The 21,159-nt window shown below is 29.1% G+C and overlaps 2 protein-coding genes across 3 annotated transcripts; both read left to right on the top strand.

The window, feature by feature from the left end:
- Window positions 1-520: 520 nt before the first annotated feature.
- Window positions 521-13,072, top strand: LOC135138998 (terpene synthase-like). 2 transcript variants are annotated; one of them, XM_064069061.1, is made up of 8 exons: window positions 521-560; window positions 763-850; window positions 912-1,072; window positions 1,132-1,279; window positions 1,338-1,464; window positions 12,354-12,499; window positions 12,632-12,734; window positions 12,800-13,072. In XM_064069061.1, exons 2-8 carry the CDS (start codon window positions 815-817, stop codon window positions 13,027-13,029), a joined length of 951 nt encoding a protein of 316 aa, XP_063925131.1. In that variant the 5' UTR covers window positions 521-560; window positions 763-814; the 3' UTR covers window positions 13,030-13,072. The 2 variants fall into 2 exon arrangements, with proteins under 2 accessions (XP_063925131.1, XP_063925130.1); XM_064069060.1 differs by having other exon boundaries at window positions 683-850.
- Window positions 13,073-14,098: 1,026 nt separating this feature from the next.
- Window positions 14,099-15,701, top strand: LOC135139024 (terpene synthase-like). Its single transcript, XM_064069092.1, has 6 exons — window positions 14,099-14,249; window positions 14,307-14,615; window positions 14,666-14,792; window positions 15,057-15,202; window positions 15,249-15,351; window positions 15,406-15,701. Exons 1-6 carry the CDS (start codon window positions 14,211-14,213, stop codon window positions 15,633-15,635), a joined length of 954 nt encoding a protein of 317 aa, XP_063925162.1. The 5' UTR covers window positions 14,099-14,210; the 3' UTR covers window positions 15,636-15,701.
- Window positions 15,702-21,159: the final 5,458 nt, after the last annotated feature.

The raw sequence follows: 21,159 nt of genomic DNA, 5'->3' as shown, positions 1-21,159 counted from the left end.
GGAAGAATCGAAAAATTTTGAAAACGCAAAAATTATAGAATCGTCAAAATTGTAAATTCGAAAAACTGTAACACTGAAACACCGAAAAACTGAAAAATTAAACATCGAAAAATTGAAATATCCGAAAATTCGAAAATCGTAAAACTGAATAATCTAAAATTCTAAAAGAAAATTAAGAAATTTATATGTTAAAAAATTGAAATTTGAGAAAATTAAGTAAACAAAAAAGAGATGTGACTGAACCAAGACGGTAGTAAAATTCTTTAAAAATATCTGCCAACAATTCAGGTTTATATTTTAACACTTTTATTTAAATACTTTGGAAAAAGAACGTTTTATTTATGAATACTTCAAAATTTGAGTGAGTTATTACCTCGTTTGAAGCGAAATAAACAATTTTACAACCTAGAAATAGATAGATTTACGTCTACGTCTGGTAAACAAATTTGATAAGACACCTTTTTTGGAGGGGTATACAGTTATAAATGGTCAAAGGAGGAAATAGAGCCCAGAGTCTTCAAATAAGTTGTGCCATAAATGGTGGTGTTGTTAAAATAGAGGCAAGTGTTGAAACTCCATGCTTGTTTAAATAATTTGAAACTATATATTACTCTTATCGCATTTTGCATTCTTAGTAGTCGATATAAAAATAAAAATAAATGTTTGGTTATTGATTTCTTAGGCGAGAAATTGGTTAAACATCAACAGTTTTTAATTCATCCCTTCTAAAAATTTGATGACGTGCATCCTAAAATCTTCTAGATAAATCCTATAATCATACAAATAAACGTCTTACACCCAGAATTTGTTGAAGATGACAACAATCAGCAAAATCGACATGGATGAAGAGGTAATCCCACAAATGTAATATTATGTCGTCGGTTTCATTTTCTTTTGTTTCTTGATTGCAGATTTTAGCACGACCTATTTTACACACTCTCCAATCTGGGCCAGAAAACCGCAACATTGTGAAACAGTTCGTCCGCTCCTTTAATTTTTGGATTAAGTGCCCCAAAGATGCACGGAAAACATTTATCGAAGTTGGAGATGGATTCCAAGATCTTTTTGTCGTGTAAGCTTAAAATCTGTTGTAAGTTCATTTATCTCATTTTTTTTTTCGTATTTTCCTAGGTCGGACGATATTTTGGACGAAACAATACTTCGCAGAGGAATTCCTGCAGCCCATTTGGTTTATGGGGTTCCACTGAGCGTACGTGCTACTATATACAGGGGAATTTTATTATTTCAAAATTTACTGAGTTATGCAGACGATAATAAGGTAATGCTGTTTTTCCTCTTCAAATATTTTGATCACAAACCAAAACGTTTTTGTTTAGGACATAGCTCTTGATGATCTCATTAGGTTGGGTATTCATTTCTTCACTGGACAAGGGCTTGAAATACACTATAGAAACATCGACAAATGTCCTACATTTGATGATTACAATGTGATACTGCACCACAGTAAGTTCAAAATTTTACTGTTTAATAGTTTGTTTGTGTATAACTTTTTTCTTACTATCACTCCCGGTAGAACCGGAAATGGCACCAACTTGTTTTTTTTTTTAATGAAACTTGAGCGTAAGTTCATCGGGTGACCTGTCCCTTTCATGTTTTCTCGACGTTTCATGACCTCTAGAGTACGAGAAACGTGGTCTCCGATTTCTGTCTGTAAATTAGAATTTTCTAAATGTTGTGGTTTATGAATCCGTTATGAATTTTATCCTAGACATCGAGTTTTTTGGAAAAAAAATCAAAATTATAGATATCAAAATTTTTCGATTACTAGAATTTTCAGTTTTGGGATTTTTTAGCTTTTCGGTTGTTCAATTTCTGGACTCTTCAAATTCAATTTCTTGCTTTCTTAATTTTTTCGAATTCTTAATTTTGTCATGTATCAGTTTTAGGTCTTTTTAATTTTTCTTCAATTTTTCGATATTTAAACTTTTTAATTTTTCAATTTTTGGCGTTTATAAATTTTAGATGTTTCAATTTCTCAATGTCTCGATTAATTGACGTATTGATTTTCTCGATTTGTCGACATTTCAAAGTTCCGTTGTTTTCAGTTTTTCGTTCTTCTATTTTTCAATTAGTCAATTTTTCGTTTTTTTGAATTCGATTTCTATATTTTTCAATTTTTCAATTTCTCAGTTTTTCTGTTTCAGTTTTTCCTATTAATTGACTTTTTGATCGTCCCGTTTCTAGAGTTGCCGATCATTCAAGGTTTAAATTTTTTCAGTTCTTCGATTTTTCAATTTTCCGTTTCTAGATTTTTAATTTTTGTTATTTTTTACTTCCATTTTTTGACTTTTCGATTTTTCAATTTTTCGATTTCTCAGTTTTTTTATTTCGGTTTTGAAATTTTTATATTTAATTTTTTCGATTTTTTGATATTTGGATTACTCCATCACTAGATTTATCGACTTTTCGGATTTCGCTTGTTCGATTTTCCAATTTTTCGATTTTTAAAATTTTTATTTTCCTATTTTTCAGTTTTTCAAATTTACACTTGTTCAATTCTTCAATTTCACGATATTTCAACTTTTCGATATTTGTATTTAATTTTTTTTTTTCAATATTTTGTCCAGATTTCGTTCGATTTTTTGATTGCTCAATTTCCGGAATTTTCGATTCTTCAATTTTTCGATTCATCAATTTTTTAAATTTGAATTTTTCAATTTATCCGTTTTGGCTTATTTCGATTTCTAAATTTTTCGATTTTTCGACTTCTCGACTTTTCCATTTCTTGATTTCTCGATTTTTTGATGTTTCAGTCTGTAAATATTTCGATTTTTCCTCTTTTCGGTGTTTCGATTTTCCAATTTTTCGAAGTTTCGATTTTTCAATTTTTTCGATTTTTCAATTTTCGCTCATTTCTGTTTAGGACTTTTTTAATTTCCCGAGTTTTCCGATTTTTGCTTCTTCAGTTTTTCAAGTTTTCAATTTCTGCGATTTTTTCAATTTTTGGCTTTCGATTTCTCAGTTTTTCGATTTTTCGACTTTTCAAACTTCCAATTTTTCCATTTCTTTCATGTTTTGAATTCTCGATTTTTCAATTTTTCAATTCCTGAATATATCGTTTTCTCAATTTTTCTAGTCCTTAAATTTTTTATTTTTTGATTTTTTAAATTTTACAATTTTTTTTTAATTTTGGATTTTTCTACTTTTAGATTTGTCTATTTTTCAGTTTTTCAAATTTCCAAATGCTCAATTCTTCAATTTTGTGGTTTTGCAATATGTATTTCTATTTTTCAATTTCCCAATTTTTCAACTTTTCGACATTTTGATTTTTAATTTTTTAAAATTCCAGATCTTTCGATTGCTCCATTTTTCGATTTTTCAATTTTGTATTTCTTGATTTATCTAGATTTCGATGTTTTGATTTTTGATTGCTCGATTTCCGGAACTGTCGATTTTTCAGTTTCTGATTTTGAATTTTTCAATTTTTAATTACCTTATTTTCCACTTTTGGCTTATTTCGATTTTTTAATTTTTCGATTTTTCGACTTCTCGACTTTTCCATTTCCCGATTTCTCGATTTTTTGATGTTTCGTTTTTCAATGTTTCAGTTTTTAAATATATCAATGTTTGGATTTTTCCATTTTTCGGTATTTCGATATTCGAATTTTTCGAAATTTCAATTTCTCAATTCAGTTTTGGGCTTTTTTTAATTTCTCGATTTCTCAGTTTTTTGATTCTTCAATTTTTTGATTTTTTCATTTCTGCGATTTTTTCAATTTTGGGTTTCCGATTTTTCGATTTTTCGGGGTTTCAATGTTTCGACTTTTCAAATTTTCAATTTTTCGATTTTTTCATTTCTCGAATTCTTGAGTTTTCAATTTTTCGATTCCTCGACATATCGATTTCTCAGTTTTTCTAATTTTTAAATTTTTAAATTTTGAATTTTTCGAGATCTTAAATTTTGTACTCCTATTTTTTAATTTTTGAATTCTTCACTTTTTTAAATTTCCAGTTCAATTCTTCAATTTTGTGGTTTTGCCATATTTCCATTCTTCAATTTCTCCATTTTTCGATTTTTCAGTTTTCCATTTCTCGATTTATGGAGATTTCGATTGTTCGATTTTTCGATTTACCAATTTTTTTTAACTTTGAATTTTTTAATTTTTCACTTTTTAACCATACGATTTTTCCAATTTAAATTATTTCGATTTCTGAATTTTTCGATTTTTCGACTTCTCGACTTTTCCATTTCTCGATTTTTTGATGTTTCGTTTTTCAGTGTTTCAGGTTTTAAAAATATTTCGATGCTTCGAGTTCTCAATCTTCCCTCATTTAGTTTTGGGTTTTTTCAATTTCTTGATTTTTCAGTTTTTTGATTTTTCAATTTTTCGAATTTTCAATTTCTGCGGTTTTTTCAGTTTTGGGTTGTCGATTTCTCGAATTCTGGTTTTTTCGATTTTTCGAATTCTGCATGTTTCGAATTCTCGATTTTTCAATTTTTCAAAATCTCGATATATCGATTTTTCATTTTTAATTTTTTAATTTTTAAATTTTTACATTTTTTGATTTTTCAATTTTTCGGTTTTACGATTTTTTGATGTTTCGATTTATTGGCACCTCGGTTATTAGATTTTTTATATTTTTCGACTTTCCGGATTTCCCTTGTTCGATTTTTCAGTTTTTCAAATTTACACTTGTTCAATTCTTCAATTTCACAATATTTTAATTTTTCGATTTTTATATTCAATTTATTTTTCAATATTTTAACTTTCCGATTTCCCAATTTTTCGATTTTTCGACATTTTAATTTTTCAGTTTTTAAAATTGCAGATTTTTCGATTTTTCAATTTTCTATTTCTCGATTTATCCAGATTTCGTTGTTTCGAGTTTTTTAATGCTCGATTTCCGGAATTTTCGATTTTTCAATTTTCCATTTTGGCTTATTTAGATTTCTAAATTTTTCGACTTCTCGACTTTTCCACTAATTAATTTCTCGATTTTTTGATGTTTCATTCAGTAAATAAGCGATGTTTCGATTTTTCCAATTTTCAGTGTTTCGATTTTCCAATTTTTCATTTTCCCTCATTTCTGTTTCGGATTTTTTTTTCCCGACTTTTCAGGTTATTGATTTCGTAGTTTTTCGATTTTTCGACTTTCCAAATTTTTAATTTTTCCATTTCTTTCATGCTTTGAATTCTCGATTTTTCAATTTTTCACTTCTCAATTTTCCTAGTCTTTAATTTTTTAATTTTTCAATTTTTTTAAATTTTACATTTTTTGATTTTTCAATTTTACGATTTCTCATTTTTGTGACATTTAAATATTGAAAACTTTTCAATTTCTGGATATTTTAATTTATCTATTTTTTGTTGTTTGAATTACTCCATCACTCGATTTTTCCACTTTTCGGATTTACCTTGTTCGGCTTTTTAATTTGTTGATTTTTAAAATTTTTGATTTTGCTCCAATTGTTCACTTCTTCAATTTTGTGGTTTTGCAATATGTATTTCTATTCTTCAATTTCACAATTTTTCAATTTTTTTGGGATTTTATAATTATTTTTTTTTGATTTGACGTTTCGAGTTCCTAATTTCTCAATTTTTCAACATTTTAATTTTCCAGTTTTTAAAATTCCAAGTTTTTAGCTTTCTCCATTTTTCGATTTTTCAGTTTCCCATTTCTCGATTTATGGAGATTTCGATTGTTCAATTTTTCGATTTACCAATTTGTTTTAACTTTGAATTTTTTAATTTCTCAATTTTTAACCATACGATTTTACCAATTTAAATTATTTCGATTTCTGAATTTTTCGATTTTTCGACTTCTCGACTTTTCCATTTCTCGATTTTTTGATGTTTCGTTTTTCAATGTTTCAGTTTTTAAATATTTCGATGTTTCGATTTTTTCACTTTTCGGTGTTTCGATTTTCCAATTTTTCGAAGTTTCAATTTTCCCTCATTTCAGTTTTGAACTTTTCAAATTTCCCGATTTTTCAGATTTTTGATTCTTCAATTTCTGCTTTTTTTTCAATTTTCGGCTTTCGATTTCTCAGTTTTTCGATTTTTCGACTTTTCAAATTTTCGATTTTTCCATTTCTTTCATGTTTTGAATTCTCGATTTTTCAATTTTTCAATTCGTCGATATATTGATTTCTCAATTTTTCTAATTTTTAAATTTTTAAATTTTCAATTTTTCGATTTTTTAAATTTTACAATTTTTGATTTTTCAATTTTTCGATTTTATGATTTTTTGTTGTTTCGATTGATTCGTTTTTTATATTTTTCGATTTTTCGATTTTTCTATTTCTCGTATTTTCAAGTTTTCGATTTCTCATTTTTGGAACATTTCGATTTTGGAAACTTTTCAATTTCTATATATTTTAATTTACCGATTTTTTGATGTTTGGATTACTCCATTACTCGATTTTTTGACTTTTTGGATTTCACTTGTTGGGTTTTTCAATTATTCGATTTTTAAAATTTTTGAATTTTCCATTTTTAGATTTGTCGATTTTTCAGTTTTTAAATTTCCAGTTTTTCAGTTTTCTATTTCTCGATTTATGGAGATTTCGATTCTTCAATTTTTCGATTTACCATTTTTTTTTAACTTTAAATTTTTTAATTTTTCAATTTTTAGCCATCTGGTTTTTCCATTTTAACTTATTTCGATTTCTGAATTTTTCGATTTTTCGACTTCTCGACTTTTCCATTTCTCGATTTTTTGATGTTTCGTTTTTCAGTGTTTCAGTTTTTAAATATTGCGATGTTTCGATTTTTCCACTTTTCGGTGTTTCGATTTTCCAATTTTTCGAAGTTTCGATTTTTCAATTTTTCGATTTCTCAATCTTCCCTCATTTCTGTTTTGGACTTTTTTAATTTCCCGATTTTTCAGATTTTTGATTCTTCAATTTCTGCGGTTTTTTCAATTTTCGGCTTTCGACTTTTCAAATTTTCAATTTTTCCATTTATTTCATGTTTTGAATTCTCGAGTTTTCAATTTTTCAATTCGTCGATATATCGATTTCTCAATTTTTCAAATTTTAAATTTTTAAATTTTCAATTCTTCGATTTTTTAAATTTTACAATTTTTTCTTTTTCAATTTTTCGATTTTACGATTTTTTCTTGTTTCGATTTATTCATTTTTTATATTTTTCGACTTTTCGATTTTTCGATTTCTCGTATTTTCAAGTTTTCCTTTTCTCACTTTTGGGACATTTCGATTTGGAAACTTTAATTTCTATCATTTTAATTTACCGATTTTTTAATGTTAGGATTACTCCATTACTCGATTTTTCGAATTTTTGGATTTCGCTTGTTGGGTTTTTCAATTATTCGATTTTAAAAATTTTTGACTTTTCCATTTTTGGATTTGTCGATTTTTCAGTTTTTCAAATTTCCAGTTTTTCAGTTTTCTATTTCTCGATTTAGGGAGATTTCGATTCTTCAATTTTTCGATTTACCAATTTTTTTAACTTTGAATTTTTTAATTTTCCAATTTTTAACCATCGGATTTTTCCATTCTAACTTATTTCGATTTCTGAATTTTTCGATTTTTCGACTTTTCGACTTCTCGATTTTTGATGTTTCGTTTTTCAATGTTTCAGTTTTTAAAAATATTTCGATGTTTCGATTTTTCCACTTTTCGGTGTTTCGATTTTCCAATTTTTCGAAGTTTCGATTTTTCAATTTTTCGATTTTTCAATCTTCCCTCATTTCAGTTTTGGACTTTTTAAATTTCCCAATTTTTCAGATTTTTATTCTTCAATTTCTGCGATTTTTTCAATTTTCGGCTTTCGATTTCTCAGTTTTGCGATTTTTCGACTTTTCAAATTTTCAATTTTTCCATTTCTTTCATGTTTTGAATTCTCGATTTTTCAATTTTTCAATTCGCCGATATATAGATTTCTCAAATTTTTCTAATTTTTAAATTTTTATATTTTCAAATTTTCGATTTTTTAAACTTTACAATTTTTGATTTTTCAATTTTTCGATTTTACGATTTTTTGTTGTTTCGATTTATTCGTTTTTTATATTTTTCGACTTTTCGACTTTTCAATTTTTGGTATTTTCAAGTTTTCGATTTCTCATTTTTGGGACATTTCGATTTTGGAAACTTTTCAATTTCTATATATCGTATTTTAATTTACCGATTTTTTGATGTTTGGATTACTCCATCACTCGATTTTTCCACTTTTTGGATTTCGCTTGTTGGGTTTTTCAATTATTCGATTTTTAAAATTTTTGACTTTTTAATATTTAGATTTGTCGATTTTTCAGTTTTTCAAATTTCCAGTTCTTCAATTTATCAGTTTTGTGGCTTTGCCATATTTCCATTCTTCAATTTCACAATTTTTCAATTTTTCGATTTCTCCATTTTTCGAATTTTCAGTTTTCCATTTCTCGATTTATGGAGATTTCGATTCTTCAATTTTTCGTTTTACCAATTTTTAGCCATACGATTTTTCCATTTTAAATTATTTCGATTTCTGAATTTTTCGATTTTTCGACTTCCCGAATTTCCCATTCTCGATTTTTTGATGTTTGGTTTTTCAATGTTTCAGTTTTTAAATAGAAATTTCAATTTTTCAATTTTTTGATTTCTCAATTTTCCCTCATTTCAGTTTTGAACTTTTTCAATTTCTCAACTTTTCGGTTTTCTAATTCTTCAAATTTTCGTTTTTTCAATTTTTCAATTCCTCGTTATATCGAGATTTCAATTTTTCTAATCTTTTATATTTAATTTTTTATATTTTTCTACTTTTCGATTTTTCATTTATGTGACATTTCAATTTTGGAAAATTTTCAATTTCGACATTTTAATTTTTCAGTTTTTAAAATTTGAGATTTTTCAATTTTTCAATTTCCTATTTCTCGATTTATCCAGATTTTGATGTTTCGATTTCTTGATTGCTCGATTTCCGGAATTTTCCATTCTTCAATTTTTTGATTTATCGATTTTTTTAACTTTGGATTTTTCAATTTTTCGATTTCCCAATTTTCCCTCAATTCAGTTTTGGACTTTTTCAGTTTTTTGATTCTTCAATTTTTCGATTTTTCAATTTCTGCGGTTTGTTCAGTTTTGGGTTTCGACTTTTCCAATTTTCAATTTTTCGATTTTTTTGATAATCTCGAATTCTTGATTTTTCAATTTTTCGATTCCTCGACATATCGATTTCTCAGTTTTTGCAATTTTTAAATTTTTAATTTTTCGATTTCTTAAATTTTGTATTTTTACTTCCCGAGCGTAAGCAAAGGAAGTATTGTAATCGAGTCCGTCGGCCGACTCTCTACTTTTACGTTTTCTCGATCTTTCATGACCCCTAGAAGACGAAGAAATAGGTCTCCCATTTCCGTCTGTCTGTCCGTCTGTCCGTCTGTCCGTCTGTCCGTCTGTCCGTCCGTCTGTCCGTCTGTCCGTCTGTCCGTCTGTTGTCACGGATTTTTATTAGACAGATAATCTCCGAAAGTACTCGACCGATTGTTGTGAAATTTTGTACTTATATTAAGAATATCATGTAGATGGTAAAACGCTAACCAAAATTTGTCGAATCATCCCCACCACTAAAGCGATGACGTCACTTCAAAATTGTACATAGTAAATGGGTTTTCAATTGTATAAAATAACATAGTCCTACACATGTAGTTTACAACTCTGAATCGACTTTTCACCCGAAACGTCCTGATTTTTGGAAAAAAAATCAAAATTATAAAACAACATTTTGAAATTTAATTTTTAATCTGCTAACCAGAATGCTTTGAAATGTTGCAGATGTTTTAAGGCTATAAAGAGCATCATAAATCTTTAGTCAAAAAATATTTGCTTATCCCCTCCAAAAACTTGATGACGTCAGCTCAAAAGTTTGTGGAATAAATCATATCTAAAATGTACAAAATATGATGAGTCTGTACTTGTGATCTATCACTCCATTCATATTTTTTGGATTTGCATATACAGGGTGACTCAAAAAAATTAATGAATGCGTAAATATATTTTATTGATTTAATCAGGAACTACAAAACCGAATGCTCTGAAATCTTGCAGATGTTTTAAGGTCATAAAGAGCATAATAAATGTTTAGTCAAAATATATTTGCTTATCCCCTCCAAAAACTTGATGACGTCAGCTCGAAAGTTTGCCGAATAAATCATATCTAAAATGTACAAAATATGATGAGCCTGTACTTGTCATTTATCACTCCATTCATATTTTTTGGATTTGCATATACAGAGTGACTCAAAAAAATTAATGAATGCGTAAATTTATTTTATTGATTTAATCAGGAACTACAAAACCGAATGCTTTGAAATCTTGCAGATGTTTTAAGGTTATAAAGAGCATAATAAATTTTTAGTCAAAATATATTTGGTTATCTTCTACAAAAAACTGATGACGTCAGCTCAAAAGTTTTCCGAATAAATCGTATCTAAAATGTACAAAATATGATGAGTCTGTACTTGTGATTTATCATTCCATTCATATTTTTGGATTTGCATATGCAGGGTGACTCAAAAAAATTAATGAAGGCGTGAATTTATTTTATCGATTTAATCAGGAATTACAAAACCGAATGCTTTGAAATCTTGGGAATATTTTAAAGTTATTATAAGCATGGTAAACTTTTGTTCAAAATGTATTTGTTCATCCCTCCTAAAAAAATTGATGACGTCACCCTTAAATTTTGCTGAATAAATCCTATCTAAAATGCAAAAAATATGATGAGTTTGTACTTGTGATTTATCATTCCATTCATATTTTTTAGATTTTCTTAAGAGGTGGTTCAAAAAAATTAATGAAGTCAATTTATTTTATTGATTAAATTAAAGGCAACACTTATTATTAGTATTACACCCCAACCAACCCAATTTGGTAGACACAAAATTTGTTAAAGGAAAAACTCGGTTGAAACATAAGGGTAGCACGCTTATTTACATCGACTTTAACATTACAGACCTGCATTTGTTTTATGCGTTCACTTGATTCCGCGAATGTGAAATAGACATGTTTATAATCAACCAATTGTGAATTTCACCGTCAAGAATTAAAATAAAACCCAATGTTTTATATAATAAGCGGAAGTCGAAGCAATAAAACCGACGGTCGTTTTGTTTACAGTTTCTGTGTTTGGCTCTCACGTGTGCTGTTACGCCTGTCATCTTAAATTAACAATGTTTATACATACACGATTTTCAGTTGCCTCTGATACGTAGGTATACGTGAGTAAATTGTTTCGTTATTTTATTGATTATTACAAATCAATATTCAAACGACCCAATTCATTTTCCCGAAAATTTGAGAATATAATAATTTTATTCTTAGTATTACACTACATCTATCCCAACTGATATACGTGTCCTTGCAAAAATGTTGATGACGTCATCGCAATTTTTTTTTAAATTCCCACTACAAAAATGTAATGAGAAAAAAAACACAATAGGCATGCAGTCGTCAAGTTTCCGACAGCGAGGGAAGTACTGTCTAAACTCTTTAGACCAATTTTTTTTTCATTGTATTGATATAGGATTGCCCTAGTTTTTCAATTTTTCGACATTTTAATTTTTCAGTTTTTAAAATTCCAGATTTTTCGATTTCTCGATTTCTCGATTTCTCGATTTTTTAATTTTTCAATTCCTCGAGTTGTCAATTTTTGAAATTCACAAATTTTTAAATTTCCAATTTTTTAAATTTTTCAATTTTTCGATTTTACGATTTTTTGATGTTTCCATTTATTGGCACCTCGGTTATTCGATTTAAATATATTTTTCGACTTTTCGATTTTTCGATTTCTCGTATTTTCAAGTTTTCGATTTTTCATTTTTATGACATTTCATTTTGGATTTTGGGAAGTTTTAAATTTCCGGACATTCATGATTTTTCGTTTGTTTGGTTTTCAATTTTTTGATTTTGAAAATTTTTGTTTCGTCGATTTTTCAGTTTTTCAAATTCCCAATTTTTCAATTTTTTTATTTCCCAATTTCTCGCTTTATCGACATTCCGATGTTTCACCTCTCAATTGTTCGATCTCTCGATATTTCGATTTTCCAGTTTTTCCATTTTTCGAAAAGTATTTTTCCCGTTGGTTGTATATTTAAATATATTTCGTAATGAAAAAAAAAACATTCCGAATATTCACATATTAAGTTCAGGCCACCAGATTTTCACAAAAAAATATTAATTTTTGACAAAATTTACTGAATAACTGTTTTATCAATTATTCCCCTCATTTATAAAAAATATACTGGGTGTTCCATTTAAAAATGTAAAATTGATGTCATTTTCGAAAGTATGAATTTAAAAAGTGTGTTTACTGTCAATCCTTTAATACGATACAAATTTGTCCAAAGAACAAAGGACTTACATCCAAAAATAAATGTACCAAAGATCCCTGTTGTAGAATCTGCCCATGCCTTTATATGGGGAACCCAGTTGTTGAAACTATGTGCCAAGAATGTCAAAATAGAGTTTAATCCAGACCTTTGTGATAAAATGGGTCAATTTCTTCAGATATATGACGACTACATAAATTTGCACAATCCTAAGGTGAGCAAACCAGTTACAGCTTCTGAAAATACTTCATATAATACATACATTACACATTTAGATTTTTTATTAAAAAAAAAGGGAAACATAATGTCAACTTTTATTAAAAACAAAAATGGTCATATTTTTTAGTATGCTGCTGTTCGTGTCTTCTGTGATGATCTAGACGAAGGAAAATTCAGTTATCCCATAATTCATGGTATTCAAAGTCACCCGGAAGATCATCGCCTTCTGGGTATACTTTACATAAAATATTTCGTCCTAACATGTTATTTTCTCAATTTTCCAACTTATTATTAGATCTGTTGAAAAAAAGACCACTGGATATAGAAAGTAAGAAACTCTTTGTGGACATACTGGAGAGTTTTGGAAGCTTCAAGTATACACGAAAAGTACTGGAAGACTTGAAAGATGGAATTTTCGCCGACGTAGATAAAATGAATATGGGGAAAAATCCATATTTGGAACGAGTTCTTCAAAATATATTTGATAATTTCGAAACGGAAATTTATTACGATGGTTGTGACTAAAATATACTTCCTGGGGATTTATTAAAGTATTTAGTTACTTGTGTTAGAAGTCTATCTATATCCTTCTAAAAAACGAATTTAAAATACAGTACGTAACAAAAATTTAAATTATCGTTAATTATAATAAATAAATAAGATATTTCTAACGAGCTTAACATTTTTTACGTACAGGTGTAGAAAAATTATTGTGTAAAACCTACGACTGTAGTGCTTTTTTACTTGCAGAAGCAATCAGTTCGGTAGTTTTGGAGCTGACGTGTTGCAGAAAATTGTGCAGGATAACACAGTTAATAGTTAGTTATTTAGCAAATACGATTAACCTTACCTATAAAAACAAATGCTTATTTTTATAAATGCTACTACCCAAGGCTTCTTGTTTCACATAGTTTCGAAGTAATTGCAATGTAAACAACGAAGTACGTAAATAGTTAATTTTAATCATACAGTAAAATTAAAGAGGTAGAAATAGCATCGATTCATTGCCTGTTACAGTTATAACCATTACATCAAATAATTATGTGTTTATTTTCCATATTACTTTAAATAATATATGCAAAATAACTGGAAAATTGACGTATTAATCCGATTCTATAAATTGTATATTAATATATTAAAAATAAATATGAAATTGCAAAAATCAGACAGCTCCATGGTCAGTAAAATAACTGGTTCGCTAGAATGTGCAGAAATGGTTATTTCAAATCAACTGAAATTAGGTATAGGAGTCCAAGAAGTCGTGGTCCAATTATTCGTCGTTTATTTTCGAGATGCAAGGCCAACTTGATTTTTTTTAAATGACACTACTATACAGGATGTTCCATAAGTAATGCCGAGCCTTACAAACTTTAACTGCAACCAGCAAAACATATTTCACTGCTAATAAGATATCACTGAATTCAGAAAAAAGCTCTATTCAAAAATACATTAATTATATGACAGTGCACAACTTCTTGTACCCCTGTATCTAATTTCAGTTGATTTGTAAAATTGGTTCTAAAGATATTTAGTCGTGTCCATACATTCTAGCGACCCTGTATGTATAAAAATTAATCCATAATATTTTATTTAATTGGATTCATTCCCTGTTTATAACTTGTTCTAATTTAACTTACAATCATCAGCACGGTATACATACATATAAATTTTGCGATTTAAACGAAAACAGACCAGTATTCCTTAAGATGGCAACGAAGTCTGACCACCAATCCCAGGACGAAGAGGTAATCCACACCCACAAAATGAGTCCTGGTGCCCTATTAACAGACTACACCTTGTAGATATTATCACGACCCATCATACATGTTTCACAGCCTGGCTCAGAGAATCGGAATCTCTGGAAACGAGTCACCCATTCCTATAATTTTTGGATCAAGTGCCCCAAAGACGCACAAAAAATTGTTGCTGATTTTTCAAATACAGCGTACGATATTTTTATTGTGGTAGATGACCTTGTAGACGAAACTAAGCTTCGTAGGGGAATTTCTTCAGCTCACGAGGTTTATGGAGTTCCGCTGACAGTGCAAGCTGTAGTATATATGGCTTGTAAATTGTCTCATATTCTAACACCTTATTTAGAAAAGATGAAGGTAAAAAGTGTTTTTTTTTCTTTGTGTTGTGTATGAATGTTCTCATTTAGCATGTCGCCGTTGATCATTTTATTCATATGGGTATTCAGTCCTTCACTGGACAAGGACTAGAAATATACTTTAGAGACATCCAAAAATGTCCTACCTTTGATGATTACAGAACTATAGTTCGAGGCAGTAAGTTCAAATTTCTATTACAATTATGACGACCACAAGATTTTTTTTGCACTTTTATACATATAAATCCAATGGTAAAGTAGAAGCGTGCTAAGCGTTTGTTTCAAATGAGTTTTTCCTTTACAAAATTTGCAGTAACATACTCTTGTACTTGTTGTTTTTGAATCCGCATAGAGTTAAAAACAAAAACTATTAGATTTAAATAAAAAATATTTTTTGTTTTTTTATAAAATGACAATAGATACTTATCAATTTTTGTTTCAGAATGTTCCCATCCTGTGATGTGGGGAATCCAGTTGTTAAAATTGCTCGCCAAAAAAGAGACAATTGAATTTAATTTTGGCGTTGTTGATAAATTATGTTATTTTCTTCAGATTTACAACGACTATATAAACTTGCACAACACTAAGGTAACACAATTGTTGACAATTTTCAATTTTTTAACCAGTTTTCCAGTACGCAACTGTTCGCGTTTTTTGCGATGATCTAGATGAGGGAAAATTTAGCTACCCCGTAATACATGCCATTCGCAGTCATCCCAACGACCGTCGCCTTTTAGGTATCCTTCATACAAAATACATACGATGATCTTAATTCTCCATCTTATTGTTAGATCTGTTGAAAAAAAGACCACTGGATACGGAAAATAAGAAACTTTTTGTAGACATAATGGAAGGTTTTGGAAGTTTCGAGCACACTCGAAACGCTCTCGAAGATCTGAAAAAGGAAATTCGCGCTGATATGGATAGAAAGAAAATGGAAAAAAATCCACTCATCGAACGAATTTTTCAAGATGTCTTTAGTAATTTGGACAACGAAATTTATTTTGATGGCTGCGACTAAAGAAATAATTTTATATGTCACTAGCTGACCCCGTGAACTTCGTTTCACCTACAATTTAATTTTGAATCTGCAAAACCGAATGCTTTGAAATCTTGCAGATGTTTTAAACATATGATAAGCATAATAAAATTTATTCAAAATAATTGACTTATCCCCTCCAAAAAAATTGATGACGTCAGCCCAAAATTTTGCCAAATGAATCCTATCTAAAATGTCCAAAATAGGATGAGACTATACTTGTGACTTATCATTCCATTCATATTCCATGAATATTTTTTGTCAGTATTCACTCCTCCCCAAAACTGTGTTGAAGCTGCTAATAACATAAAAGGTATCAAATATAAACCAAATAGTAACTTTAAATTTTCATTGGCCACTGAGGAGGAAGTATTTCAAATCATAAATAGCTTGAAATCTAATGCTATGGGTATTGATGGTATCTCTGCTTACATGATTAAATTATGTTGTCCTAATATAGTTCAGCCAATTACTCACATTATTAATTGCTGTCTGGAGACTGGATACTTTCCAGAATTATGGAAAGTGGCTTTAATTCATCCTATTCCCAAAATCGACGAGGTAAACTCTCCAGAAGACCTAAGACCAATAAGTATTCTTCCAACATTATCTAAAGTCTTAGAAAAATGTATCTATAATCAAATCTTTAATTTTATAGTAAAAGAAGAGATATTATCTGAAGATCAATCTGGTTTTCGCAAGGGCTATAGCACAACGACAGCTCTAGCTTCTGTTATCGATGATTGCCTGATTGAACTTGACAGAAACCACGCAAGTATTGTAACTCTTTTGGATTATTCAAAAGCTTTTGATACTTTGGACCACCACCTCATCTACACAAAACTGGAATATTATGGGTTCGATCAAATTTCTGTTTCTTTTTTTAAATCATATTTACAAAATCGACATCAACAAGTTGTAACCGACTCTGGTAAATCTAAAATTGGCTTAATAACATCAGGCGTACCGCAGGGCTCGGTCTTAGGCCCAATTCTTTTTACTATATATACTTCCCAATTGTTGCAGATACCTTCAGTATCTAAAAAGAGAGCCTTTGCAGATGACACCCAAATGCAGCATCATTTCCTACCTAACGAAGTTGATATAGCATCTAACCATATAAATAATGACTTACAAAATATAGCAAATGTTTCATCTGATATTAACCTCCAACTGAATATAAATAAATGCAAAGTTATTTGCTTCGCTCCCCGAAAATTTTAAAATGTTCTTTTTGACAATATTAATGTTAAATTTGCTAACATAAAACTACCAGTTTTACATACTGTAAGAAATTTGGGATTGGTGATTGATGACGATTTTCGTTTTAAGACCCATTTTCTAACATTATTAAAAAATCTTATGTAGCATTGAAACTTCTTTATTCAAATTACCTTTTACTCAATTTTAAATTGAGGAAGAAATTATGTGAGTCTCTTGTCTTGTCATATATAAATTATTGCCTAGTAATATATTACCCATGTCTTGACAGTATTGAAAAATACCGTCTTCAAAAAATCCAAAATAATTGTTGTCGTTTCATTTTTGGTTTGAGGAAATTTGATCATGTGTCTCAGAAAATCTGTGAGCTTGGTTGGATGAAAACTGACAAATTGTTTCAGTATCACCTATCTATCTTTGCTTTCAAGTTATTTTCCTCTAACTCTCCGCCGTAATTGCGTTGTAAATTTCATACAAGAAAAAGTATGTTAAACTCAAGTCTTCCATTAAGGAATCTTAAAGAACTGTCAATGCCAAAGCATTATACAACTATCTTTCAGAGATCTTTCACGTACAATATTATCAAAGTTTACAATAAATTTTTATTAGAGTTTAATTCAAGTTCTTCCATCAATTGTTTTAGGAAAAAAATTAAAAAATGCTTGATTAATACTTAGGTTTAAGTTTATTATTGTGGTTCTCTTGCTTGTTGTTAACTTTATGTTATTATTATTATTAGAGAGCGGATTTTATGAAATTTGCATATCCGTTATTTTTTGCATATAAGTCTTCGTATTTAATATGTGAACGAATCATGCTAATTAAAAAAGAATACAGCTACAAAAAAATTGCATATTTGCATATTTTTACCTTCTGCTGCATATTTCGCGTAACAGGTGCATATTTTGCATTTTTATCAATTTTTGTGCTAATTTGAAAAAAAAAATTATTGTCATTCTATCGGCATTTGTCTAGAAAGACGAAATTATATTGAATCTTTCTATTGCAAATATTGTCCTGAGCTTCAAATAACTAGGAAAATTTTGGGTTTTATGATAGTTTGGAGGTAAAATCGGGCCCTAATTACTCTTGGAAATAGCGTTCATTCCCAATATTTTTGTTCGTTACTTAAGTGTATTAATGATATGTTTTATGGTGGTCGAAGAGACGTTACCCTATTATTTTTCATCGTGAGTTTGCATTGAAAGCATTTAAAGCGATCCAGGTGTGTCAAAATGTCGACTGTGTTTTTTCTCGCCTGCTCTAAACCGGTAAGTATTTTTACATCTGTGGACGTAGTACGCAGTTTTTCTATTAACATATACATACTTTAGAATCACCCGAAAAATGTTTTGTTAGTATATTTCGAAAAATATTTAAAAATATATTGTTATCAAAATAGTAATTAAATAGTCGATTACTACCATTTTTTAATTAGTTCTGTTTATATTTATTTTTTAGTATAAGAATATTATCCTTAAAAATGTGATTTATGTGTTAATGAGATGTAATTAAACACTTTGCAATGTGATTTATGTATTTTTTGTAATGAAACGTAAGCTCGGGAACCCTGTTTTTGTAATTTATAAATAAATTTAGTTCGGTTATTACGCCTTTTTTTTATTTTTGGAGCATATGCAACTGCATATCTCTGCATATATTAAGAAAGTTACTGCATATTTGCATAAATTTGATGCATATCATATGATCATATTTCCCAAAATTTTGCTGCATATTTTCCGCTCTCTAATTATTATTATTATTATTTGTATAAATTTAGTTTCTAATTATGGATTATTTAATTTAATTTAGATTTAATTAGTTTAATTTGTTTAATTTGATCATTACTTAGCTGACTCCTGTCTAGATATTTAATCCGTTTTTCTGTACAAACTGTTTGGTTAGTTTTATTTTCTTGTAAATCTAAGGTTAAGTGGAATAGCCTATGGCTAGACTTCGCCTATTATTATTTAATAAAGTCCTATTATTAATATTATTATTATTATTATTAGTTTTGTTTATAGGCAGTGTCTCAGAAAAATTAATCACTGAGTCAATTTATTTTATTGATTGAATCAAGAATTGCAAAACTGAATTTTGAAATATTGCAGATGTTTGGAAGTTACTGTTTGACATGGTACGTTTTTAATCAAAATATATCTGTTTATCAAGCGCAAAAACTTGATGACGTCATCTCAAGATTTTGTCGAATAAATTCTATCTAAAATGTGCAAAATATCATCAGTATATTTTCGTAATTTATCATTGCATTCATATTTTTTAGATTTGCTTTTACAGTGACTCGAAAAAATCTATGGATCAGTCAATTTATGTTAGAGAATAACACAAGAGTTGCAGAAATGACTACTTTGAGATCTTGCAGACGTTTTAAAGTGATTGTAAGCATGGTAAATTGTTAAGAATATTTATTTATTCCCCCCAAAAAATTGATGGAACGGCGAACTCGATTTTCGCAGATAATTTTGGGAATACAATACAGTTATTTTTAGTATTACACTGCACCAATCCAAGGTGGTATACGTGTTGATCGTAAATGTTGATTAGGTCATCACAAAATTGTGTGAAGAAAAGACTCAACTCGAAAATGCTGAATATGTTTCATTATACTTTTGGTGCGAAGGAAGTTTTGTCGAAACAACGTTCGATCAATTTTTTGACAATGGTTGTATATAAATAAAACTCAGTTATTGCTCACACTCGAAATACGAAGTATCTACTCGAATATCAAATCAAAATATTTCTAGTTTTTCTAGATGATGCAAATAAGTAACAGTTGATGCTCAAGTAGCATCTCGATACAACAAAAAAGGAAAACAGTGACAGTGTTCAACCATCAAGGCAAAATCGAGTCACCAAAATATAAGTTAGTATGGGTAGACACCTTGAGATGGGAATCTCTATGGCCAGCGTTAGAAAGAACGCACTGCACAATTTATGCATAAATAAAAGTTAATTTTCTTACGACTTTAGTTTTAATTTATCGGATTCCGTGATTCGTTCACTCGACAATGTTTAAATTTTGGGAAAATTTTCAAAACGATTGAAGTCGGTTGATCAAAGCTATACATTTGCATGATATAAATTAATAAATTTTAAACATAATTAATATCACTTATAATGTTTAAATATGATAAGCATAAATATATATGATAATTAAACCGAAACTCGTCCTAAAAGCCCGCAATTATTAAAAACAAATCAATTTGTTTAAACATTGTTAAATTATCCCCGAAAATGTGCATTTTCCCGGCCAAAATATGAAAAATAATGTTTGCAATCTCATCGTGACGTACGAAGACGTCACTGTCACCTGAGCTACCTGTCCGAAGGTCACGTTTCGCGGTCCTTTGTGTTCAGTATTAATTTCTGTTTGGTGGCGGCAAGATCGTCGCTTCATTTTGGCGTAAAAGTGGAGCGTTTTAGCGAATTTCTAGTTTATTATTAATACATATTACGGAGAATATGTTGTGTTAGTGCTGTCAACACGAACGAAAATGGATATTTTTCCGAAAAGGACCGAAAACAAGGTAAGTAAGACTTCAGTTTTAATTTATCGGATTCCATGATTCGTTTATTCGACAATGTTTAAATTTTGAAAAAATGTTCGAAACGATTGCAGTTTGTGGGTCAAAGCTAAACATTTTCGCGATATATTTAAATAAAATTTAAACATAATTAATACAAATGTTTAAATATGATAACTATCAATTTATGATAATTAAACCGAAATCCATTTCCCTAAGAACACGAGGTTAGCAAAAACAAATTAGTTTGTTTATACATTGTTAAATTAACCCCGAAAATGTACAATTTCTGATCTAAAATATGAAAAATAATTTTTGCAATCTCATCGTGACGTACGATGATGTCACTGTCACGTGAGCTACTTGATAAAAGGTCACATTTTCGATCCTTTCTGTTCAGTTTTGATTCCGGTCTGGTAGCAGCAACACTGGTCTCCGTTTTGGGTTAAAAGTAACACGTGTTCGCGAATTTCTAATTTTTTGTTAATAAATATTAGCAAAAATGCTTTGTGTTAGGTGCTGTGAACACGAAGGAAAGTGGATATTTTTCCGAAAATCGCCGAGTTTTTTTGAAGTTTGTCGTTAATAACATGCATTCAGCACTAATAAAGTGCGGCTTTAGAATATACAAAGTACTGCGTTCATAATTCACAAAATACCGTATGCATCATTTTTAAAGTACGGCGTCCAAATTTACAAAATACGGTGTCCGTCACCCATGCTATTAAACCCTAGCCCTC

The sequence above is a fragment of the Zophobas morio genome, unplaced genomic scaffold (genome assembly GCF_036711695.1).
Source record: "Zophobas morio isolate AGI-343-1 ecotype UQ-CSIRO unplaced genomic scaffold, CSIRO_AGI_Zmor_V1 ptg000030l, whole genome shotgun sequence".
Taxonomy (NCBI): domain Eukaryota; kingdom Metazoa; phylum Arthropoda; class Insecta; order Coleoptera; family Tenebrionidae; genus Zophobas; species Zophobas morio.
The sequence above is the reverse complement of the archived record's forward strand: the minus strand, read 5'-3'. Positions and strand labels throughout refer to the sequence as shown.

Coding starts and splice junctions, on each gene's coding strand:
- LOC135138998 (XM_064069061.1), top strand. CDS start 815: ATGACAACAATCAGCAAAATCGACATGGATGAAGAG. Junction 1,465..12,353: donor CAATGTGATACTGCACCACA/GTAAGTTCAAAA, acceptor TCCCTGTTGTAG/AATCTGCCCATGCCTTTATA. Junction 12,735..12,799: donor GGAAGATCATCGCCTTCTGG/GTATACTTTACA, acceptor ACTTATTATTAG/ATCTGTTGAAAAAAAGACCA.
- LOC135139024 (XM_064069092.1), top strand. CDS start 14,211: ATGGCAACGAAGTCTGACCACCAATCCCAGGACGAAGAG. Junction 14,616..14,665: donor CTTATTTAGAAAAGATGAAG/GTAAAAAGTGTT, acceptor GTTCTCATTTAG/CATGTCGCCGTTGATCATTT. Junction 15,203..15,248: donor TAAACTTGCACAACACTAAG/GTAACACAATTG, acceptor CCAGTTTTCCAG/TACGCAACTGTTCGCGTTTT.